Raw genomic sequence first — 26321 nt, 5'->3', positions numbered from 1 at the left:
GCGTGGCTAGGATTGGCTGAGAGCGCAGTGACGTCAGCGTTGAGGTTGGTGCCGAGATTTGCGCGCCATTTCACACGACTCGGGGGCAGTGGGTGGGTGACAGAAGATTTATTTTACCTCAGCCTCAGAAGCCGCCATATTACTGCACTGTGTGAGGGGGGTTAGAGCCGTGTATTGAAGTGTGGTGTTATAGCTGATAATGTTTCTTAACCAGTGTGCCTCCAGCTGTTGCAAAACTACAACTCCCAGCATGCCCGGACAGCCAAAGGCTGTCCGGGCATGCTGGGAGTTGTAGTTTTGCAACAGCTGGAGGGACACTGGCTGGGCAACACTGTCCTATGGTATAGTAAATGTGAGACTTTCTGTCAGCTATTAGGTTTTTGGAACTTCCCATCCCTTAGGGCTTGCTGGGAGTTGTAGTTTTGCAACAGCTGGAGGCACGCTGTTTGGGTAACAATGTCCTATGGTATAGTAAATGTGAGTCTTTCTGTCATATATTAGGTTTTTGGAGCTTCCCATCCCTTAGGGCTTGCTGGGAGTTGTAGTTGCACAACCAACTGCAGAGGATGAGGAACACTGTACTACATCTGTTTGCTGTCAGTGATCGGAATTATCTCCCCTCAATATAGAGCCGCACCATGTGACCCTAAAGGGAGGATTTATCGTAAGCGCAGATTTTTCAGTGTGTGTGGTATTCCAGATTGCGCAAAACTTTTTGGGAGCGCCTGTCACTTCATTAATTTACACAAATGCCAGAAAGCCCCCTGGTAGTGCAGATAAAAGGGTAAAAAGCTTCCACACTTTGCCCCAAAATGGAGTACATTTGCCCCCCCCCCCCCAAATTATTTCCCCGCAAATAATAAATTAAGCACATTTACCAACCACGCCCCTTGCAAGCGCACAGCAAAAAAAAAAAAAACAGACCAAAATTGGGGGATAATTTTTGGCGCAAAATAACCACCACACTGCGCGTGCCATTTTGCAGATACGTGACAGCTTATTAATACCCGCCAATGGGTTTATACTGAATTTTCACGTTCCATCAAAGGTATAAGGCCGGGTTCACACTGCTAAAAATGTGCAGAATGTCCACCCTGAAAACACGGTAGGACATTCCGCACATTTGCACCATCTGGCGGGCGCTAGGACCCCTCGAGTGGAATCCTCAGAGAGAATAGACAAGTCTATTCTTTCCTGCGGAGGTGGGAATCTGTATTTCCGCGGAAGAAACTGGCCGCGGAAATTACGCCGTGTGCACAGTGCAGCAAAATCCCAATGAAATCAATAGGACTCTGCTGCAGCGGAATGCCTGTACGGAATATTCCGGTGGAATTCTACACGGACGTTCCGCCATGTGAACATAGCCTAAAGATGATTACAGGATGCCAATGTATACTGTGGCGCAGAGCAGCGGGTGTCATTAGTTTCAATACCCTGAATCAGGGTATTGCTTGGTATGGAGCGGGTTTGACTCCAGATCTCACTCCGTACTCCCTTAAAGGGATACTCCAGCGGCCAGCATTCGGAACATTTAGTTTCGAACGCGGTGTGCGCGCTGCGGGGCCGGCTGTGCCCCCTCGTTACATCATGCCCCACCCCTCAATGCAAATCTATATGAGGGGGTGTGATGGCTGCAACGCCCACTTCCATTGACTTGCATTGAGGGGGCAGGGTGCAACACCATGAGGGGGCGGGGCCAACCCCCGCAGCGCACACTCAGCGTTCGGAACTTAATGTTCCGAACGCTGGCCAGTGGAGTATCCCTTTAAGGGCCCATGATGTATATCTCCGGTGGAAAAACTTTTTTGTTTTTTAAATCAAATGTTACCAGAAAGTTAAACAGATTTGTAAATTACTTCTATTAAAAAATCCTAATCCTTCCAGTACTTATTAGCTGCTGAATACTACAGAGGAAATTCTTTTAATTATTTTCTCCTAAAATGGACAGAGATGTCAGCAGAGAGCACTGTGTTCCAAAAAGAAAATAATTTCCTCTGTAGTATTCAGCAGCTGATAAGTACTGGAAGGATTAAGATTTTTTAATAGAAATTATTTACAAATCTGTTTAGCTTTCTGGCACCAGTTGATAATTTTTTTTCACCGGAGTACCCCTTTAATGGGATAAAGAAGCTTCAGGATTTTTTATTTCCTATATAATGCAGCATAGACTATTATTAGTGAATAGTGTAGAGGTTCTTATTTATGCCATGTGCTTACCTGTCTACCATGTCTTTTAGCCATATGCATTTGTATTTCCACACTGAAATGATTTTCTAATACTGCCCATGTTTCCTATGGATCTTCTGGCTTTGCAGAGAAAGTGTGGAGTCTCATCACTACAACTCAACTAATAAGACCAACCTAGTCACCTGGCTAGACTCCAGCAACCAGAAGGCTAAACTACTGACACTGACAGGGTGAGTTGGGGTCAGTTCACACTATGCGCAGTTTTGATGTGTTTTCCCATTCAAAGTGCGGTTTCAGGGAAAAATTTGCCATGAGGAAAATGTGATTTGACCTATAATCACAACTGAGGTGTTTTATGAAAATGTTAAGTCTTCACATGTCGCACTTCTACAGTATTTTTGTAGCTTTTTTTCAAGTGTGTTAGCCGTGTTTTTGCTCTCATTTTTCAAAATTGTACAAATTGTGTTTTATTTTACTGCAATTTGTGCAAGTGCAGTAAAATAGATCACAGCAAAAATACAACGTGTGAACACAGTCTCAGGGGAGGTGTGGAACTACTATATATCCTGATCCCATAGAGATAGCAGCAGTATACAGATAGAGCTGGAGGAGAGATGTATAACTACTATATATCTGGATCCCATAGAGATAGCAGCAGTATACAGATAGAGCTGGAGAGGAGGTGTATAACTACTATATATCCTGATCCCATAGAGATAGCAGCAGTATACAGATAGAGCTGGAGTAGTGGTGTATAACTACTATATATCCTGATCCCATAGAGATAGCAGCAGTATACAGATAGAGCTGGAGTAGTGGTGTATAACTACTATATATCCTGATCCCATAGAGATAGCAGCAGTATAGAGATAGAGCTGAAGGGGAGGTGTATAACTACTATATATTCCTGATCCCATAGAGATAGCAGCAGCAGTATACAGATAGAGCTGGAGGGAAGATGTATAACTACTATATATCCTGATCCGATAGAGATAGCAGCAGTATACAGATAGAGCTGGAGTAGTGGTGTATAACTACTATATATCCTGATCCCATAGAGATAGCAGCAGTATACAGATAGAGCTGGAGAGGAGATGTATAACTACTATTTATCCTGATCCCATAGAGATAGCAGCAGTATAGAGATAGAGCTGAAGGGGAGGTGTATAACTACTATATATTCCTGATCCCATAGAGATAGCAACAGCAGTATACAGATAGAGCTGGAGGGAAGATGTATAACTACTATATATCCTGATCCGATAGAGATAGCAGCAGTATACAGATAGAGCTGGAGGTGTATACCTACTGTATATCCTGATCCCATAGAGATAGCAGCAGTATATAGATAGAGCTGGAGGGGAGGTGTATAACTACTATATATCCTGATCCCATAGAGAGAGCAGCAGTATGCAGATAGAGCTGGAGGGGAGGTGTATAACTACTACATATCCTGATCCCATAGAGATAGCAGCAGCAGTATACAGATATGGTTTCCTCATGAAAATGATTTCAGTTTTTTTACTGAGGAAATTCAGCAAGTAAATTCCACAAGAAATATCCTCAGTGTGCACGTTTTTGTAGAGCCTGTCTCAAAGGGCCAGTAAGACAAAAGTTGTGCACTATAACCCTGCAGCAGGTTTATAAAACGCACTGAAGATATCAGTCACATAGGTGGATATAAATGTCTCTGGGGGTTCTTAGCACTGAGGATATGGGACTTAACATAGTGATCATGAGGCAGGGAGTTTTCAGGAGTTTTCAGGAGTTCTTGTCATATTATTAAAGAACACCACAGTCTGTCTCTCCCCAGCATGAAATGACACATTATAGGGAGCAGCACAGCAAGATGAGAGCAGATAATCTTCAGCTTTATGGTCCTATCCTATCTAGCAGAATGTCATAGCAGGAATATGTCATTTCTACAGTAATCAACCAGCATGAAGATTGCATTGAAAATATAATTTTTATTGTCTTTTTGCCCCTCATGTGAGACGAGCCTTGTGAAGACCTCCAATTTTTATTGTGTGTCTAAAATCATACCTGCGTCATAAATTATTATTTAGGTACAAATGAACCCTCTATTATCTGTTTATTATAGGGAGCATGAAATCCAAAGATTTTCTCCATCAGACATCGACACTATCAAACTATTTATTGCAACATAAAGAGCAAACTTTGGAAGAAAGAGAAGGATCCTGTGCACCAATTCAGACTCAGTCCTCCCACTCATCATCATCATCATCCTCTCCTGCATCATCATCATCTTCATCTAAAAAGACAAAAGGCAAAGTGAGTATCAATGGCATGAATGACTCCCAATAGCATTCCTCCAAAAGAAATGCACTCACAACAGTACATGTATTGGGGGAATAAGGAAACACTTGCAGAATGGTTTTCAGGATGGTAAGAATTACCTGAGGAATGAATCACTTTGCTTCTCTTTTGCATGACATGCATGAGAGCGCCAACTAGCCCCTCGGGAGATGCACCAGTCTGAGGGGACGTGGGCATGTCAGCTGGTTCTGTCACCTGGAAAACAAGGCAAATAATTTAAAACTTTATTATTGTAATTTGTATTCGGCTGGAAAAGATGACAATCATGAGGCCCGCTCCTACGCTTTTCTGTGAATAGGATTAAATGTTTGGGAGCTATTCAAAGTATACAGTATATTAGAATTGTGTAAGGGTATGGCCTTACTGTGCAGTTCTTACATGCGAAGATGAAGGCTAGCCCGTCATGTCTGATCTAACAGAAAAAGTGCTGTAGAGCACATTGCTGAAATTTATGTGTGTATGGGGCCCCGCAGACCTGTCAATATACCCATGCTGACCCCTGAACAGCAGAACTGAACCATGAAACAATGGAAGAAGGAGGCCTAGTCTAATGGGTCACATTTATACCTTGTGGACAGCCAGGTGTGCATACGTCACTTACCTGGGGAACAAATCTCACTGGGATTAACTGAGGTAAGAAGACAAGCTGGCAGGGCACTGTGATAGGCACTGTTCTGCTGAAAACATTGTATTCTGGCATCATGTTGATGTTACAGTGACCTTATCCCTCCTTCATGGTAGTGGAATTCCCTAATGGCAGTAATCTCAGAAGATATGAGGAACATATTTATTACTTAAAGGTGTTGACTTGGCCCCCATATTCCACAGTTCTCAATCCGACTGAGCCTCTGTGGAATGTGTTGGAAAACAAGATTCTAGAAGACTGCACCTCACAACTCATAGGACTTTATGTTTTTGTGACAGATACTGCAGAACACCTCCAGAGGTCTTGTGGAGTCCAGACCTTAAAGAGTCAGAGCTGCTTTGCCAGCAGGAAGTGGGTCCTACACAATACTAGGTAGGTGGTTTTATTGTTATAACAGACCAGAGTAGTCATGTGTAGTGTTAGGTCATGTTTGGGGTTGTAATGTGGATGTATCTTGTTGACAACTCACCTTGTTTAGCTTAGTTCCTTGTCTAATCTGGTCCAGCAGGGCTCCACGGCCAACGGGAGTAGTCTGTGGCACTTGACCTCCAGAAATAGCTGGAGGGGGAGGGGGAGGCGGACCACCATGAAATTCTGGAGCTGGCGGCGGAGGTGGTGGCGGAGGTGGTGGGGGAGGTGGGCCTCCCCCTCGTGGAGGAGGTGGAGCTCCTGCTCGTGGAGGAGGTGGAGCTCTAGGAAAGTCAGAGGGAGGTGGTGGAGCAGGACTACTGCGAGATGGAGGTGGCGGTGGAGGAGCACTAGAGCCTCGGGTGGGGGGAGGAGGTAAGGGGCCTGTCCTTCCTCTTCCCTGTGGTTGTGGTGGACGGGTAGGAGATGGAGCAAAGCGGGAAGGTGGAGGTGGTGGAGCAGAATCTGAGGAAAAAATGGGGTAGCAAACAAAAATCACTTTATAAAATGCCGACTTATGTTCCTTTCTGTTCCATTTTCTGTGGATATTCTTGATTAATTTCCCATTTAAATTATACATAAGTTGTATGCGGTTGAAAATTTGAGCCTCACTGGAGACACCTGACATTATTCCTGGGGCATGTAGCAATATGTCAGCGTGTATAATTTATATTAGTATAGTTGCTCTCTCGTGATGCCTGAATTAGCAAACGTTTGCCAACAATCTAGTAGATGATTAGTAGTGGATCATCTCGCATCCTTACCTACTCCCCCCCCCAATTCCTCTTTCACAGCCTCGACACCTCCATGCTGCTCTATAAAGTCGTAGATCAGTTTTGAGGTTTCTGCATCTTTTAGTTGCGCGTCACTTATTCCTGCTTTGCTGAAAAGGTTACGCAGCGCTGGATCCAATTGATTTACCTGATTGTAAAGTTAGAAAAGGGGACAATGTCAGAGGATCATACAGGATATAATGGGGTCTTTTTTTTTTTTTTTTTAAATACAGAAGAAATCTCATTGGTTTCTATTGGCAATTGCACCACTCCTCCTCTTTACATGTTTTGATAAATCTTCTCCACGGTTTTTAGCACACATTCCTCCATGGTGGAGATTTTGGTCAAAATTTAAATTGTGCAAGTATTAAACTAAATTTACATTAGGAGGGATTATTCCTTTAATTAAATGGGTTTTCCCACAATGACATGTTAACATCTGTTCACAAGAACCAACTGCTGGGATCTCCACTGATAACAAAAATGGGGGGGGGGGGGGGGGGTCCAGAGTGTCCCTGACTGAATAGAATGGTGGTGAAGCATGCACACTGCCACACCTTTCAGGCAGGATGAAACTGATTCAAATAAGCATGAGCTGTGCTTGGCTTCTGCAGTTTCATAAATAGCCATTCATGACAATGTATACATGAGAAGTTGTCAGTATGGGAAAAATAATTTAAGAGACAAGGAATAAAATGGCCTGGTTGTATACAGGTAAGACTAGGTTCATACTTATGTATGTGCTTTGTTTTGGGACTCCTTCTTAAAGGGGTACTCCAGTGGGAAAAATAAATAATAATAATTAGTGCCAGAAAGTTAAACAGATTTTTAAATTACTTCTATTTAAAAATCTTAATCATTCCAGTACTTATCAACTGCTGTATGCTCCACAGGAAGTTATTTTCTTTTTGAATTTTTTTTCTGTCTGACCACAGTGCTCTCTGCTGACACCTCTGTCCATGTCAGGAACTGTCCAAAGCAGGAGAGGTTTGCTATGGGGCTTTTCTCCTACTCTGGACAGTTCCTGACATGGACAGAGGTGTCAACAGAGATCACTGTGGTCAGGCAGAAAAGAAATTAAAAAGAAAAAAGAACTTCCTGTGGAGCATACAGCAGCTGATAAGTACTGGAAGGATTGAGATTTTAAAATAGAAGTAATTTACAAATCTGTTTAACGTTCTGGCACCAGTTGATTTTTTACCAGAGTACCCCTTTACGTTGCCTTTAGGAGAGGGAAACGGAGCTGAACGGTTACGGTCTTCTGTGTGACAAACACCAATTGTATCCTGAGAGACTCCATTGACTTTAATGAAGCTCGTTGGGATTCCATCAGATGTCTGTCATTTTGCAGAAACCTAATGGGACAAAAAAAATTCTGCGTGCAACATTTTTTTTCCTGTTATTTAAACGGAACCGGCAATGAAGGCCCCGCACAGAGATCCAAAGTGTGAACCTAGCCTAAGATGAAAGGTTTACAGTGCTGGACATACTTACATCAAACCCATTATTTGGATCCCAACCGACATGAGAGACATGTCTGTAATAAAACAACAGATGTGATTACATTGTGTACACTGCCAAAAAAAAAAAACAACAAGTAACATATCACGTGCTATAAGGTTAAATTCACATGCATAAGATTTTCTGCAAGTGGAAATAGTAAAAAATAGTAAAAAGAAGAAAGGCTTCTATTCGTGCAGCGATCCAATATAATCCAATGACAGGTTAGATGTAACTCTCCAAGAGAACTTTATTGTCCAAAAACAATGGATTGCTGCGCAAATTAGAGCCTGTCTTCTTTTTACTATTTCTGCATATTCTACTGTCTTGGATTGTATGTCAGGCCTGCTATAGCTCCTACGCTGCATATCTTGGCTTCTCCCTGGAGTGGGATTGATCTACCTTTCATGGTGTTTTGGCTTTCCCACAACCCCACCAGGTGAGCACCCTGTTTCTGTACTGTTGAAAGTTTAAGCTGAGCTAAAAACGTTTCACCCGATGAAACGCTCTGTATTTTTTGTGTGTATTTTCCATGATCGTGGAAAGAGATGCTGGGATTTCCACCTGCTTTTCTCCATTCTGAGACTGTTATGTGGCACTAGCAGTGCTGCTAATAACAGTGTGATTGTGGGGTCTAAGACACTGAAACCCCCAACAAGGTCTAATTTCTGTTCATGTTTCTAACACTAAGCTGTAGGTAATTCCATTTTTATACATTGCTTTAATCACTGCTAAAAAAATGTTTACTTTATGTATTAGTCTTACTTGAAACCACATGGTGCCCCGATATCAGCTTTTGAAAATTTCTTCTTCCCTTTTTTGCTTTTTGATCTGTCACTGGGTATTGGAAGGGCTCGGTACCTTTCCGATGTGATATCTGGGTTTTGTATACTGACTGCTGCCATGTTAAGGCCTGGGTGTTGAACCGGTGAATGAGGCTGTGGGCTTGGAGGACCTACAGAGATTAACATGTATTTATGTGAGAAAGCATAGCACAAGGTTGATGTTTAAACATAGGTGAATCTTTACGTCGATTGTGCTGGGAGCAGGGCTGGACATATGTCCACAGACAAACAATAAAAAAGTAAAAATAAAACAATTGGCCGCTGGCTGCTGTGACCCCCACCAAAAAAATGGGCTGCATAGTCAAATATGCCCGGGCCTATTTTTGGTCCCAGTCTGGCCCTGGCTGGGAGTAGGTTTAGTCACTGTGTTAGTTCCACTCCAGGCCATAACCCAACTTGTCTTATAAGTGTAGTGCAAAACTTCCATAACCTTCTACATCTACAGCTTTTTGTCACTATTTATCTATCTCACCATTGGAAAATTGTCCTGGTGGTGGGGGCAGGGGGAGGTTGTTTCTTCTTTCTGAAAGTAGGAAAAGAAGCAAAAAGTTAATATCCATCTGCATGCACAAAGGTAGACGTATCAGGTAGACGTCCACCTACCATCTGACACTGGTGGGGGTGGCGGTAGCGCTTGGCGTTTTTCTGTAAGGAGAAAATATATTATTGTAGGCTAGCAGCCATTACACCAATAATGTTATATATACATCTGTTTCTATATGTAAGGACCAGACTGGTAAGAAAATAGAGGTGTTCTTATTTCAACAACTTAAAGCCAAGACCTATGTCCAGCTCCAACCATAGCAACTAAACATGATATATCCTCTCTGTGGCATTTAATGTTATATCTGCCAGGGTGGCATTTGGACAGTCTATGCTTTTAATACCTGTTCCACCTACACCCATGCCTTTGGTGTGACTGTGCACCCATTCAGTTGCAACCTGCCCTATAAGTCTTCCTATTCCTAACTTTCACAGTACATGTCTTGTGATACCCCATTTACATTTCTTTTTATTCATAGTATATTTCTGTAAGATTCAGCTACATACAGTACCGTATTTTTCACCGTATAAGACTCACTTTTTCTTCCCCAAAACTGGGGGTGAAAAATTGGTGCGTCTTATACGGTGAATACACCCCTATCGCAGCGGTCCCTGCGGCCATCAACGGCCGGGACCCGCGGCTAATACAGGACATCACTGATCGTGGTGATGCCCTTTCAGACGCGGCGATCAAAGCTGACCGCCGCGTCTGAAGCGAATGTGACACTAACCCGGCTGCTCAGTCAGGCTGTTTGGGACCGCCGCGGTGAAATCGCGGCATCCCGAACAGCTTACAGGACACCGGGAGGGACCTTACCTGCCTCCTCGGTGTCTGCTCCGTGCCAGGATCCCCTGCATGGCCGGCGCTCTCCTTCGAAGTCATCACGTCGCCGCGCACGCCGTCCCGTCATCCAATAGGACCGGCGTGCGTAGCGTTGGGGACGCGGCGACAGCCATGGAGCGACACCCAGGGCAGCGGTGACGAGCAGTGACTGGTCCGGAGCGGCGGGGACACGTGAGTAATACCTCCTATACCAGGGGTCTTCAACCTGCGGACCTCCAGATGTTGCAAAACTACAACTCCCAGCATGCCCGGACAGCCAACGGCTGTCCGGGCATGCTGGGAGTTGTAGTTTTGCAACATCTGGAGGTCCGCAGGTTGAAGATCACTGTTGGGTTCAGAATCTTTTTTTCTAGATTTTGCACCTTTAAAATTGGGTGCGTCTTATATGCCGGTGCGTCCTATAGGGTGAAAAATACGAGTACATCTTTGTACATTGGTGTGCCCTAGAAATTAGTAACAATTGACCATAATCACATTATACCTTGTCTGTGTTGTTTTTTTTGCTGTTTTTCTTCAACAACAGCATGAAATGCTTCAGCTTCCTCTTCATTGGCAAAATTCAGTCCAGCTTGGCATTCCTTTGGGTAGAGTGCACAATGTCAGGCTTGTCACATTCTAGGATTTGGAGGAGGCTTAGTTCCACTTATAGAAATGATTGTTAAGGGAATACTTCAGAACAAATCTTATATACTGTGTATGCCTTGAGGGGGCGCTACATGCCACAGGGATTTAAAGGATCCTGCAGAGAGGATGCCTGTGTCTTGTACTGCGCCTTTAGGCCCTGCACTAGACATAACAGAATTTGTCTGGAGTTCTCCTTTAATAATACATCATTTCTTATACACTATGGGGGACATTTATCATTGAGTTTACCCCTGTTTCTTGTTTATTTTTTTGCGCAAAAATTTGCGCAGTGACTTTCATTGCGTCTTTTTTGATATTTTCCAATCTTCCAATGCTTTACACACTAATTTACTATTGAGCATTTTTTGTTTAGATATTAAAATTTTGCGCAAAGGCAACAGATTTTGCACAAATATAGAACACTCAGGAGTGCTCGTAACAATGTGTCAGATGGTAGAAACATGAAGGAATGTCTATGTTTGAGCAAAATTTATTAAAAAGCTTGCGCACGGTTGATACATTTTGCACAGACGTGCAAAACATAGAAAGCACTGACTTGGTTTAAATGATTTCTATCTCACACAATCATTGAGAAATCTCCCCCTATGTTTTTAAAATTTAGTTTTTTTCTTACTGGTTTTCAGGATGCTGGATCCTGCAGAGACATACCATGTTTCTCCGAAAATAGGACCGGGTCTTATATAAATTTTAGCCCCAAAAAACACACTAGGGCTATTTTTCAGGGTAGGGCTTATTTATGGTAAGGTTCATGGTCCCTCCGCTGGTCTTGCTGCTTCCTGGTGTTGTGACGTCTCAGAGCCTTCAGCCTATCACCGGCCGCAGCGATGTCCCGCCTCTGCCGATGATAGATGTCATGTAAGAAGCCGGCCGGCGAGCGAGAACAGTGGAGGACAGGAGGCCGGTTCCTTAGCAACGGGGGAACGGAGGACGAAGGTAAGTTAAAGATTGCTTTTTAATATTTGCAGCCCGGTCATTGTCTAGGTCAGTGGTCTTCAACCTGCTGACTTCCAGATGTTTCAAACATTTGCAACATCTGGAGGTCCACAGGTTGAAGACCACTGGTCTAGGTCTTATTATCGGGGTAGGGCTTATATTGCAGCCCACCCCGATAATCCGGCTAGGGCCTATTTTCGGGGTAGGTACTATTTTCGTGGGAAACACGGTAGTATTTCCACTGTACCATTTTATGGTGCATTGTATAAAAGCAGCTTGAGTGCTAGGGGTTTGGCCTTTCAGCAAAGTGCTGGCAGATTGCAGCATTTTGAATGTAGCTTTAGATGTGACTAGAGAAGAGGAATGCAGTCTCCTTGGATATTTGCAAGGAAATAAAAGCAATAAGAATAGGAAAAGTGGATATGAACAGAGTGACACACAAGTATCTGGATTACAGGGTTGTAAAAAAAATTAAATGTGACTCCTTGCAATAACCATTACTCCTGGTAGACATACAGTTCACCCATAATGAAAATAATAATGTTGCAGGTATGTGTCCATTGAACCTGGCTGAGCTCTCTGTATAGATATAACATGTTGGTGCTAGACATCTGTTAATATTGGTCACAATGTACAAAGATTGGAATTTGTTAGTAGACAGACTTACATCTGTAGGAAAGGTATGGAAATATGGACGGGGAGTGAGATATGCCAGCTGCTGAAACACTTCCTGCTCCCAAACCAGCTTTTCTTCCTGCAAAATAAAATGTGATACCATTTAGGCTAAAACCTGGGTCCGCAGATGTCTGGGTGATCCATGTATCCTTCTGTGTATAAGCGAGGTGATGATCCCACATCTATGAAAGCTGAATGAGAAGCCTTGTTGGAGGCGTAAAGGTGGCCATTTTGGTTATCAATCCATTAAACAGAGTCTATAACCATGAAAGGGAAGCAGATAACTTTATTTCAACATACGGTAGTCTAGTCATGTTCATAGGATACATACCGTGATGTCGTAGAGACGGATAAAATAGGAACGTTTTGGATTGTCTTTGACTAGACATGCAACGCCACAACTCTGCTTGATCCAGTGATCGTTGCTCGGTGACAGGAGTAACTGAACCACAGTTGTTGCCAAAGTCTGAGGGGTGGAGAAATACAGGGTTAAAACAAATTGGCAAAGTATAAAATGATCATGTGATTATTAGGTTCGATAACACAGTCCAAAAGTGACCACACCCTGAGGCTTATGGCCAGGGGTCGCCCACAAGCCACACCCCTAAGACTCTTTGAGACAGGAGGAATTTCTAACAAGTCTCATGATTCCTCTGCTTTACTATTTGGATAAAAAAAAGTTCACGTTAAACCTCCAGTAGGCTCCAGGTGGCAGACAGCAATAGATCTGTTTTAAAGAATAGGGAATAAATGTTACTGAGCCCTTTATTATTGCTAGAACAAGGAACCCTGGTATGATCCATACAGATATGGCAGACACAGAATTTTTTGGGATGGAAACATTTTTTTTGGACTCCTGTTCTCGTTGATGTAAAATTATATAATTTGAGCTTTGGGGGGAAGGGCCGTCTTGATAAACTGACCTCCCTCTTTAACCTTAGAATGGTGTGATCATTTCTTATATATGTAAATACCTATCAGCTTGAAACATAATCCAATTCCACTCCATGGTTGCCTGTTGTTGCATCAGTTTAGTGTGAGTCATTGTAAGTTTCAGTACAGCACTGTCTGTCCACGGGCCACAGGCGAGAGAATAGTATCACACTCAGCCAATTGACCAACAATGAGCGGGAAAATGGGAGGGGACAGTCACCTTACCAATAGCACCAGGTATCCTCCAAAATTTATAACACCTTTTGTGAAAATAAGTGAAAAATAAAAGAAACAGCATTGCAAACTGTTGTCCTATAGTTCTGACATATTTACCCCCCATATGGTGTCGGGGTTTCTCAAGGAACTTTAATAATGAGCAGTCCAATGATAATGGACAGATGTCAGAGTGAGGCTGGCTAATAGATAGCACCGATGGACCTCGTGTGTTGGTATCCCTCATATTGGTCAGGCATGCGCCCCGGTCAGTGTGTATCCAAACACGCCTGCTAAGGCCAGGTGAAATATACACCCCATCCACCACGTTTTCGTAAACTTTACCACAATTGTTTTAAAAAAAATTTATATTTTTGTCCCTGCAGCTATTGCCTGTGTGCCTCTATGAGGCAGGAAGTGAAGGTGGACAAGCGGGGCTCTGTACACTGAGGACAAGCGGGGCTCTGTACACTGAGGACAAGCGGGGCTCTGTACACTGAGGACAAGCGGGGCTCTGTACACTGAGGACAAGCGGGGCTCTGTACACTGAGGACAAGCGGGGCTCTGTACACTGAGGACAAGCGGGGCTCTGTACACTGAGGACAAGCGGGGCTCTGTACACTGAGGACAAGCGGGGCTCTGTACACTGAGGACAAGCGGGGCTCTGTACACTGAGGTGAATCAGGCGTGGGTATACTGTGGTGTATGCTGACATATCCCTGAAACATTCTTTCATTTATAGTTGTAAATATAGCTTTAAAGGGGTTATCCAGGAATAGAAAAACAGAGCTACTTTCTTTCAAAAACCGCTCCCCGTTTGTCTCCAGGTTGGGTGTGGTTATGCAGCTCAGTTCCATTGAAGTGAATGGAGCCAAGTTGAAATAGCACACACAACCTGGAGACAGACGTGGAGCTGTTTTTTTTAAAGAAATTAGCTCTGTTTTTCTATTCCTGGATAACCCCTTTAACTTTCAGATGTGAGTGGCTTTCCTTGTGCTACTTTTTGTCAGCTTATTCCTACTATGTACATAATATTACTGTTTGACAAAGAACAGGTAATAAACTTCCTTGTTTGCTCTCTGTTCGTGCTGCTGCTCACATCTCCGGAGCTATAAGTGGACAGATGCAATGAATCATAGAACCTGCACTTGGCGATACTTGAATGTTTTACTTATAATGTTTAGGTCAGACATTAACAGGAAATAGGAAGTGATAATGATGAGGCAGTATATACTCTGTAGATATTAGAGTAGGAGCAGATATTTGGTGATCTATATGACTTGCTCCTCAACAAATATTGACACAAATATAAGTTATTGATCCCTGGGAGGCCGCACTGGTGTGATTGGCTGCATTGTTAGTGTACAATAAATCTTAAAAGGCCCAGCTGTGAAAAACAGAGAGGCACAGTACAACTAGGGCAGAGTTTCCCAAGCACGGTCCTTAAGTCCCCCCCAACAGGTCATGTTTTCAGGATTTCCTTAGTCTTATATAGGTGATGTAAAGTTGATGATGCCTGATGCACTGACCATAATTATATCATCTGTGAAAGACTTAGGAAAAACCTGAAAACATGACCTCTTGGGGGGTACTTGAAGACCATGCTTGGGAAACATTGAACTAGGGAATAGGCCAAAAGGTCCATGATTGGTGATAGTCATAGTATCACTGTATTAAACACTTCCTATTTCCTGTTCTGACTTTGATAATGATTTTTAGTTACACGATAAACCTTCTACTTCAATCACATTCAGCTTTTTCTAGTCTGCTGGTTACTCATGTATAGTGAGGTTCCTTTACATTTTGCTGTAAGGCTGACCAAGCACTTATCTGGCTGACAGATTTCCTCCTGAATGCACCTATTCACATACATTCTCCATTTTGGCTCCACGTGTATGTTCTCTCAGTAAGGACAGGAGGAGTAAGCTGTTGCCAGATACCTCTGATGGTGGCTTATTATCCTCGAGAACAAAAGGATTTGGCACAATGACATTCATTATGTCCAGCACTTCTTTCCCTTTATCTGCTGTCAGACATATTAGGTGATGGCTGGAATTGCTGGCTTTCCTGTCACTTAATCGATTAAAAGTGGCCACCTTAAAGGGGTTTTCACCTTAAAGGGGTTTTCCAGGACTATATAATCCATGGCCCATATATATTGCCAAGCATTGAACTTTTATCTTACTTGGAGATATTACTGCACCTTCTTTTTATATTCTTTTTCTGTACGAAACTTAAACAGATTCTCATAGTACTTCTAATTGATCATGCTAGAAAGGGTTAGCCACTTCAGACATTGCCTACTGTGTAGAAAGATCCTTGATAACACACAGATAAAAGTTATCCCCATGCATGGACCTCAGTGATCAGATAATCTATAGGGAAACTTGGTTGTAAGTGTTCAGTTCCCCGGCAGGGCGACCACTGGAGAAAATAGGCATTACATAATGCCTATTCATATCTGTGAGTTGTCTATGTAACGCAGAAAAGGAGAAGAAACACTCTTTTGTAGCTGTTCTCCAATTTTACAAATGAGGATCCTGAACAGAAGACCCTCCTCTATTTACTCTGAATCCCCTTATAGAGTGTATAAAATAAGTTTTAATCTGGACAACCCCTTTGAGCTTCTCAGTACATAGTCATGGGCATCTAAACTTAAGAAACAACTTATTACCTAGCGTATCACCTATGTATGTCAATTGATACCTACACTACACATTAAGGGGATTTAAAATCTAGACCTTGTGTTCTACCTGAGCTCCGGACACAGTTCAGCTTGTGGCAGTGTTACATGAGCCGCATTTCCTATTTCTCCACATTTCAGAAGCTCCCTCTACTCTGTTTCTCTGTATCGCAATGACCCATTACCTGCCCAGGTACCACATTTCTCACCGTGCACTTTCTCCCCAGCAGCTGAAACACCTTCTGATTCTCCTGAGCCATAAGGAGGACAGAGGGGACATTTTCTTGAGTGTGGCCCCCGGTTTTAGAAGTCCCTCTGCTCATTGTAGGGAGCCGGCCTTCGTCGTGAGCATGAAGTTAAAAAAAGGAACTTCTGCACTACATAGATACAAGTAAACGGAAGCAGAAAAACCACCAGTGAGTTCAGCCAGGATATACAGTCTAGTGAGGTGTTGGGGGCAGGAAGGAGTTATGACGCCACCAATGAAGACTTTCAATACCTGCCATATCAAATGATGTCTGGGTAAATGTGTTAACTGTACTCTGGAAGGCCATGTGTACCCTGATTTTGGTTTGGTCAGCATTAAGAAGACCTAAAGTTATTGGGGTTGTGTCGTGAAAATGAAAGAGGGTCCAATGCTCAAGACAAATGTCATCCACTGACTGCAATGTCAGTGTGGGGAACTATGTAGGGATCTTTGAGAGACAAACAACCCTTTTATTAGGAATGATCATAGCTTATTGGTTTTTATCCATCCTCTGCACACAGGTAAATGTGATCATTTTGCTTCTTGATAGCCACTTAATTTGCTTTCTATGATGGTCTGGATAAGTCTTTAAAGGAACATAAAACCTTCAAAAGAAATCATACAAATAAACAGGGAACAGCTTGCCTCCGCTATATGTTAATCTGTAGGCTTTTATGCATGTTTCTAAAACAGATTCGAAGAAATCATGCAGGGAATCTGGGGGGTTAATCTCTTTACGTTCGATTTCCTTTTTGACTAGAGAACAGCTAAGGGGTGGGGCTTAGTCATAGGGTGGGGTTTAACAACTTTTGTATCCTTCTGCATACAGGACAAAGAGGGGAGGCTCCTGCTGCAGCCAATTAGATACAAAACAGTGAGGAGGGTGAGAGGGGACATGGCTGACCTTCTTTATATATCACTTTTATTTGTAATATGAATCAAGGTATTTGAGGAAGAAATGAAGGAAGGAAGCACTGGAATATGTAATTTTTTTTGTGTGCATTTTTTCGAAGCTTTACATAAATGCATGCCCCCGTGTTCTGTGCAGTGACTGTCCAGGGGTGTGCATATTTAATGAAGGGGATGTGAATATTTAATGAAGGAGCCTCACATATCAGCAGGATCTATCCATAAGGCCGTACGGGGGGGGGTTACAGTCACTGTACAAAAATCAGCAGAACACAGCCCATACAAAAATAAAGTCCCACCCATCTGACAGATTCACTGAATCATTTAGAGGACCCTAATAACTCAGCAACAGGGGGGAGGAGGGGGATCATCATGCTATAAACAGGTATGTAATTGCCCCCCCCCCCCCCCCCTTTAAGCTATCTACTCGTGAATGCAACTAATTTTTTTTCAGAGTGACCACGGGTCCTCTTAAAGAGGGTTGCCTCAAAATGCGTCAGACCTGTTGTTTCTTGTGAGATGCATGGTGTAATATTCTGAATAAAATATGCTTTTAACCTACCATTGGAGTTCTGGAGTGGACATTTCCGTAGCTTGTTAAATATTTATTTTTACCATATTCCAACAGTAAGTGTATTCTTATGAGCTATTATGAGCCATTTATGAAGCACCGTGATTCTTTCCCTGCTCTTGGTTTTAATGCAGACAAACAAATCAGCTTCAGACATGGCCACTGATCTCCAAGGTGGGTTACAAGACAACTAAAAGTACCGTAACTGTGCAGTCAGAAGCTTAAAAATAATATACCAGTTAGGGCCTAAAGCAGTGGTCTTCAAACTGTGGCCCTCCAGATGTTACAAAACTACAATTCCCAGCATGCCCGGACAGCCGTTGGCTGTCCGGGCATGCTGGGAGTTGTAGTTTTGCAACATCTGGAGGGCCACAGTTTGAAGACCGCTGGCCTAAAGGGAGTGATTCCTTCCTATTTATTTTCATCAGGTTTTGCTGCTTTTTCGTTAAAGAGGTACTCCGGTGGAAAACTTTTTTTTTTTTTTTTTTTTAATGAACTGGTGCCAGAAAGTTAAACAAATTTGTAAATTACTACTATTAAAAAATCTTAAACCTTTTAGTACTTATTAGCAGCTGTATGCTACAGAGGAAATTATTTTGTCTTGTCCACAGTGCTCTCTGCGGACACCTCTGTCCGTGTCAGGAACTGTCCAGAGCAGCATAGGTTTGCTATGGGGATTTTCTCTTGCTCTGGACAGTTCCTGATATGGGCATCAGGTGTCAGCAGAGAGCACTGTGGACAACACAAAAAATAAATAAAAAAAATAAAGATTTTCTTCTGTAGCATACAGCTGCTAAAAAGTGCTGAAAAATAAAGATTTTTTAATAGAAGTAATTTACAAATCTGTTTAAAGGGTAGCTTCCACCATCCTATTTTTTTTTAACTTCTGTCCCTGCCTATTGACAATCTATCCCTAACCCCCTCCCTTCCTTTAATTTTTTTTTTTACTGTATTAAAAATGCTTTTTTGTCTGCCTGTTAGTGTGCTTACTACCAGGCAGACTTCCCCAGCAGGCGCGACATCACTAATGCCTGCTGGGGCCGACACTTCCGCCCTTAGTTCTTCTACACAGGGTGCCTCCTGCTGTTTCACCACTACAACCCGCAGCTTGACCTGACATCTATTGGCTGTCAGGGCATGCTGGGAGTAGTAATGTTGAAACAACTGTAGGCACCCTGTGTTAAAAACAATATCCTTCCATGGCTGCGGCGCAAAAGACCCATCACCCAGCCACAACATGATACCCCCCGCGGCACCATGTCATTGATTTCCGGCATCGGTCCGAATTCAGGCGTGACGTCACGCCAGGCTGCAGCCGGCCACTAGGAGGGAGACCCCTAGTGGGCGGTTTTCAAATGTAAAATACACTATGTTAAAGAATAAAAAAATAATTAAACTATATTAGAGATATGTTGTAGTACATGAGTACTACAACATATCAAAAAAAAAAGTTGGTGACAGTGCCCATTTAACTTTCTGGCACCAGTTCATTTAAAAAAAAAAAGTTTTCCACCGGAGAATCCCTTTAAGTTCCATTAGGGCAGAGCCACATTGCCTACAGGAGGCTGAGGTAATCTAAGACGCATCCCCAGGCTTCTCCTGCCTTCTCAGTTTGGCTGCCAAAAATAAAAAAGTTCTAACTAAGGCTCAACTGGACATCCGAACATAGAGGAGAGGTAGAAGAAGCATAGCCAGAAACTGCCACACATATACTGAGGAGAATGAGCCTAAGTAAGGAGGGTTGCTTTAGGGTCTATCCACAGGTACAGATTTGAAGCTGTGTTAATTAATTTCATGTATGTGTGAATAAACCCTTAAAGGAGTACTCCGGTGGAAAACTTTTTTTTTTTTTTATCAACTGGTGCTAGAAAGTTAAACAGATTTGTAAATTACTTCTATTAAAAAATCTTAATCCTTCCAGTACTAATTAACTGCTGAATACTTCTACTACTTTTTGGAACACAGAGCTCTCTGCTGAATCACGAGCACAGTGCTCTCTGCTAACACCTCTGTCCATGTTAAGAACTGTCAAGAGTAGGATAAAATCCCCATAGAAAACATATGCTGCTCTGCACAGTTCTTAAAATGGACAGAGATGTCAGCAGAGAGCACTGTGGTCATGATGTCAGCAGAGAGCTCTGTGTTCCAAAAAGAAAAGAATTTCCTCTGTAGTATTCAGCAGCTAATAAGTACTGGAAGGATTAAGATATTTTTTAATAGAAGGAAATTACAAATCTGTTTAACTTTCTGGCACCAGTTGATAAAAAAATAAAAAAAGGTTTTCCACCAGAGTGCCCCTTTAAGGTGGATTTTCACATTTATTAGGTGACATGGACATTGGTTAACATAGCATTTATGCTGTCCATCACAGGTATCCGTTGGCATCCCACCAAAAAAAGAATAACATGACGCAAGAGTATACCAGCAGAAAGTCGCCCGAAAGGAGTCATTAGGTGATTATTTTCGGGCCTTTAAAACGAATAATGCCCACTGCTGCGTGCCAAAGTATATATCGGTATCATGTTTTTGGCGGGATGCTGGCGTTTACCTGTGATGGATGAATCTAGCTCCACTGCGTCTTTGAACCTTTGTAATGTTATAAAGCAATGCTCAGTTCTCTGTGTACAATGTGGCTACCTTATTGTCACCAGCCTCACACCTTCATACCTTACTTATACATATTACCTTACTTATACACAGTGAGGGTCAAGCCAAGCCAGAAACCTGTCTATAAACAGCTGTTCCAGGGTAAATGCTCTTTGTCTGTGAAGAAAAGGGTACTGGCCTAGAGAGATGCCAATGATTCAGGGGGTACCTATTCTCATTGATATGATCCATATGGAATCTTACAGACAATGCTGGATAAGAAATAGTACCTCCAATAGGTGGCATTAGAGACAGTTTTTTTCCTTCTAGTGGAGAACAAATATGCATTTTTTCCCTGTGGTGCATTGCTTGTAAAACTCCATATATATCTCACTATCTTCAAGAAGAACAGTATCCACAAAGCTAAATTGATGCTTAATATAGTTTGCCTGCTGTGTGCAATATTATCAACATACAATAGTGTCTGACAAATCGTCTTTCAGTCATAATATAACATAATATAGAAAATTGCAAACATTGTTTAAAAATTTATTAAAATATTCTTTCCATGGTCTACATTCCACATGTGTAAACCATGCCTTGTACAGCTGCTCTCCAAGCACGTAACATGTCGGGATTGTGTGACTCTGAAGGATCACCACCGTGATGGTAGGTAATGGGGTGGGGGGGATCCTGCATTATTCACAGTGATCAGGACGGAGGGGGAACCGATGTGACCTGGCAGATCACAGTGTTCTAATAGGGAACCAGCTGCACCATAGAGCTGCGCCGAGTATGACTACAGCCATGTAACATTGTTCACACTCTAGGACGTATTAAGACCGTATGTATGACATATGCAACTGTAATTAGAGGGCCTTGTTTGAGCAAATGCTTTAAATCTGTCGAGGAGTAACACAATGAGTTTGTGTCAAGCTGCATAATGAAGATGGCAGATAGTATGTAACATGTAATGTTATTTTCTATACAGTGCAACATGGCACATCATAATGCTCTGCTGCTGCAGTGTCCTCTCCCCTTAGAGAGATTACCTAACCCCCTGAGTGCAATACACTGATACCCCTGTAGAGCAGGGGGCGGTGAGGTAGATACACTGTGATTCATTGACACTTTGGTAGCATTGAGGGAAGAGAAAACTGACATGAGTGAATACTCTTAGAAAGATGAATGATTGTCCCATGATCCGATGGCGAGGAAAACAGCCTCCAATGACCAAGACGAAGAGACCGGAAACAAACACATCAAGTGATCGTAGTGAGGCCTTGCAGCAGCTGGGGGGCATAGTAAAGTTTTTGGGGGGGCACTTATGGCTTAAAATGTCTTGTCTGGTACTGATTGGGAGCCCCACTCTCCACTTGGTCAGATACACCCAAAAACTCCTGTGTCAGCAGCGACTGTCCTTTGTGTTATGCACAGGTCTTGGGAGGGCTGACCTATTGTCCTTAACCATGGGAGAGGGAGCCAAGGGCAGGCTAGTGCCCCCCGACGTTACTTTTTCCTGTTGTCGCCCAATCCACGATCATAAAACTCAGACTCATTATCATGAAGACGAAGCCCAGGGCAGCAAAGATGGCAGCCTGTGAAAAGAAATGGAGGAATGTCAGAGAATGAGGTGTAAGCTGAAGACAGCAAGGGGACTCTTTGACACTCTTTTAACTTTTAGTATGGGGCCCACTCCACTCTATGTATCGCCACCTGTGCAGGAAAATGGACAATAAGGGATTTGGGTGGGGGAAGTTAGTAGCAAGTGGAGCCCATGGCTATGCAAACCTGAATCTTCTGACGTGACAAAAGAGGCTCCTTTTCTCTGGGAACAATTCTTATGTAGAAAATGCTTGGCAGGATGAAAATCAAACTTGGGGCTGAAGTGGATCCTGTAATAATTAAATAACAATAGATGTAAACCTATATTAAACATCTCCTGTGCTGGTTGTGAGTGATATCCTATGCTGTATTATATTCCAGAGCTGTACTCACTATTCTGCTGGTGGGATCACTGTGTACATACATTACATTACTTATCCTGCACTGATCCTGAGTTATATCCTGTATTATACTCCAGAGCTGTATTCACTATTCTGCTGGTGAGGTCACTGTGTACATACATTACATTACTTATCCTGTACTGATCCTGAGTTATATCCTGTATTATACTCCAGAGCTGTACTCACTATTCTGCTGGTGAGGTCACTGTGTACATACATTACATTACTTATCCTGTACTGATCCTGAGTTATATCCTGTATTATACTCCAGAGCTGTACTCACTATTCTGCTGGTGAGGTCACTGTGTACATACATTACATTACTTATCCTGTACTGATCCTGAGTTATAGCCTGTTGACTGTTTCCAATAACAACCAGCATTTAGGAAGCATGCTAGGGGGCATAAGTCTGACTTACTTCCATGGTCTAAGCAGCTTTGTATATACCAGTACATATTATACAGCTAGGCAATATGTCAAGCCATTCTTACCAATAACACCAAAAATATCTTTAATGTTAGGGATAAAGATGACCAGCAGGTTAACTGATATCAGCAAACACACAGCAATAAGGATGTGCCGCCACCAGCGAAAGTCCTGACCGGGGCAGAGTAGCTGCTGGATGGCTCTACGGATCTGCAAACACAGAAGACAAAAAGATTAGGTCAGAGAAAAAAAAAAAACAAAGACGTAAAAAAAAAACTATAGTGCAACCACACTCACCGGAAATAGGACAACCGGCACAGTTAGCGTAACGGCTACTAACACGGCAAGACGTACACACAACACAAGTGTGTCTAGAGGGTCCACTTTGTTATATGTGTGCAACATCTCCGAGTCCACGTTACCTAATAAAGGGCATAAACACACATCATTATACATGTGGTCAGACATGGCTGTGGATTAGAAAACAGTGGCTTTTTAATAATCTAGGTACATTGACAGATTGCCTGCTAAATTTCAAGGCAGGTATTGCACCCTCTAACCTGGCCTTGGCCCAGTAAGGTGAGTGGCAATGTATGGACAGTAGCAGGGGCAGCTGTCTATTTCTCACTCCTTGTTCCTGTACAGTACTACACAATAATGGATCAATATATGTCTCACTGCTCAGTTTACATTCACAGAGCTGTGCATGAGAACCCACAGCACAGCAAATATACACTGTATACACTTAAGTGGGGTAGGATATCAGAGGGGTGATATATACTGTGGAGGAACTGACCACCAAAGGGGTTAAAGTGAGTTGTCATGCATATCATGTATGCATCATTGCTCTGTTAACATTTGCCAGGCCGAGTTAGGGGGAGCCAAACTTGCCTTGCCCACATCGCTGGCAATCTACACTACACCACTGCTTTTAGTACCCCTGGTCTCCAGGAAACCCATTAAGTTGGCAAAATGTGTGGAAATGTGTACATTGTAGTGGTTAGTAATCTACTACACTGCTTGGATATTGCTAAGGAAGATTCTAGAGGCAAAATAGTGCTGCTTGTTGACCATAATGGGGTAGTTTTATCTTCTGGACAACCTCATCCCTGTATGTCCCATTGGCAATCGTGTATGTACTATAGAAGCAGACATCACCACTGCTATGGGGCCACTGATGATGGGGAACCTGGAACTGATCTCCTTACTGTCATATAGCTGCTAAACATGGGCCAACGGTTGCAAAACTAAAGCTCCCAGCATGCTGTTTGCTGGGAGTTGTAGTTTTACAACCACTGGTCCACAGTTTGGAGACCACTGGCTTGATGCATATTGATTTATATGGGTCTCAGTACTAGCTGGCATGCACATACCCTCAGCTTTCTATGGTGGTGACTGCAGGCAACTTGAAATTTTGGGCTTATACTTTAAGAAATAGTTTTTATATTTCACAGCATTTTCAGTGTAGGTTGAGCTCTTTCTGAGTTATGCTCCCTGACCTTGTTTTTTTTTTTTTTTTTTGTGGGATGCCATTGTGCCTCATCTACAGTGGGGAAAAAAAGTATTTAGTCAGCCACCAATTGTGCAAGTTCTCCCACTTAAAAAGACGAGAGGCCTGTAATTTGGTATATTCCTTGGTAAAATAAGTATTTGGTTACCTACAAACAAGCAAGATTTCTGGCTCTCACAGACCTGTAACTTCTTCTTTAAGAGTCTCCTCTGTCCTCCACTCGTTACCTGTATTAATGGCTCCTGTTTGAACTTGTTACACCTGTCCACAACCTCAAACAGTCACACTCCAAAATCCACTATGGCCAAGACCAAAGAGCTGTCGAAGGACACCAGAAACAAAATTGTGGTGCGGTGCACCAATAAAACCTTTAATTTCTATCATCATCATCTTGTAAATTCTACTATGTTATTCCAGCGGAATTGATATATAGAACTATAGCAACGTTTGTACTAACGGACTTTGCAATATAGAGAACTATAGTGAATCTTTGCACTAGCGGACTTTGCACTATTTTTATACTTTTTTTTTTTTTTTTTTTTATACCATTTTTATACTATTTTTATACCTTATCCCTAATCATTTTAACTCCCTGTATAATTTAGCCTTATTTATAATACCCCAAACTAATAGTGAGGAACATCTATTATATTGGCTTACCTATTATCTGGAGCCTGCGCAAGGGTTATGCACTAGACTTTAGTTATTCTATGTAATACATTGCATTTTATTTAATAAATACTCATATTTCATTGTACTCTAATCTTCTTATCTTGTATACCTTTGAGGACTGGTCACATATAATTTGTATATATATTTATATTTATCATATTATTATTTTTGTACTAATTTCTGGCCTATTTGGGTGTAGGCAACACCGGTAACCTCAGGTATATTTTTTTGCTAAGTGAGCTACACAATTTTTTCTGTCCATTAAAGGGGTACTCCCGTGGAAAACTTTTTTGTTTTAAATCAACTGGTGCCAGAAAGTTAAACAGATTTGTAAATCTCTTCTATAAAAAAAATCTTAATCCTTCCAGTACTTTTTAGGGGCTGTATACTAAAGAGAAATCCAAAAAGAAATGCATTTCCTGTGATGTCCTGACCACAGTGCTCTCTGCTGACCTCTGCTGTCCATTTTAGGAACTGGAGAAAATCCCCATAGCAAACATATGCTTCTCTGGACAGTTCCTAAAATGGACAGCCGAGGTCAGCAGAGAGCCCTGTGGTCAGGACATCACAGGAAATGCATTTCTTTTTGGATTTCTCTTTAGTATACGGCCCCTAAAAAGTACTGGAAGGATTAAGATTTTTTAATAGAAGTGATTTACAAATCTGTTTAACTTTCTGGCATGAGTTGATTTAAAAAAAAAAAAGTTTTCCACGGGAGTACCCCTTTATGCCAGTACATGTCCTGGCCCGTCTGAAGTTTGCTAGAGAGCATTTGGATGATCCAGAAGAGGATTGGGAGAATGTCATATGGTCAGATGAAAACCAAAGTAGAACTTTTTGGTAAAAACTTAACTTGTCGTTTTTGGAGGAGAAAGAATGCTGAGTTGCATCCAAAGAACACCTACAGTGAAGCATGGGGGTGGGAACATCATGCTTTGGGGCTGTTTTTTAGCAAAGGGACCAGGACGACTGATCCGTGTAAAGAAAAGAATGAATGGGGCCATGTATCATGAGATTTTGAGTAAAAACCTCCTACCATCAGCAAGGGCATTGAAGATGAAACGTGGCTGGGTCTTTCTGCATGACAATGATCCCAAACACACCACCTGGGCAACAAAGGATTGGCTTCGTAAGAAGCATTTTAAGGTCCTGGAGGGGCCTAGCCAGTCTCCAGATCTCAACCCCATAGAAAACCTTTCAAGGGTTTTGAAAGTCCATGTTGCCCAGCA

The 26321-nt window shown here is 42.4% G+C and overlaps 3 protein-coding genes across 5 annotated transcripts in view; 1 reads left to right on the top strand and 2 right to left on the bottom strand.

The window, feature by feature from the left end:
• Window positions 1-4139: 4139 nt before the first annotated feature.
• Window positions 4140-16547, bottom strand: WAS (WASP actin nucleation promoting factor). Its single transcript, XM_056538097.1, has 12 exons — window positions 16375-16547; window positions 12668-12802; window positions 12329-12415; window positions 10565-10661; window positions 9300-9341; window positions 9169-9219; window positions 8617-8806; window positions 7846-7888; window positions 6343-6499; window positions 5640-6043; window positions 4605-4719; window positions 4140-4459 (listed from the first exon to the last, which is right to left on the bottom strand). Exons 1-12 carry the CDS (start codon window positions 16486-16488, stop codon window positions 4404-4406), a joined length of 1491 nt encoding a protein of 496 aa, XP_056394072.1. The 5' UTR covers window positions 16489-16547; the 3' UTR covers window positions 4140-4403.
• The window catches only part of LOC130291441 (myosin-1B-like), a 188585-nt gene continuing 166604 nt past the window's right edge, over window positions 4341-26321 (top strand). The window contains exons 1-2 of the mRNA XM_056540161.1: window positions 4341-4479; window positions 5449-5542. The gene's annotated coding sequence lies outside the window, so the exon portion shown is untranslated. The remainder of the gene's footprint in view (window positions 4480-5448; window positions 5543-26321) is intronic.
• Window positions 21014-26321, bottom strand: part of SLC38A5 (solute carrier family 38 member 5) — a 66373-nt gene continuing 61065 nt past the window's right edge. For all 3 annotated transcript variants that reach the window (XM_056538100.1, XM_056538101.1, XM_056538099.1), the window contains exons 14-17: window positions 23208-23332; window positions 22976-23120; window positions 22270-22373; window positions 21014-22076 (exon numbers count right to left, since the gene is read on the bottom strand). In XM_056538100.1, the coding sequence (XP_056394075.1) occupies window positions 21972-22076; window positions 22270-22373; window positions 22976-23120; window positions 23208-23332 (479 nt within the window). In that variant the 3' untranslated portion in view covers window positions 21014-21971. The remainder of the gene's footprint in view (window positions 22077-22269; window positions 22374-22975; window positions 23121-23207; window positions 23333-26321) is intronic.

The sequence above is a fragment of the Hyla sarda genome, chromosome 9 (genome assembly GCF_029499605.1).
Source record: "Hyla sarda isolate aHylSar1 chromosome 9, aHylSar1.hap1, whole genome shotgun sequence".
NCBI lineage: Eukaryota > Metazoa > Chordata > Amphibia > Anura > Hylidae > Hyla > Hyla sarda.
This window is presented reverse-complemented; position numbering and strand designations above follow the sequence as displayed.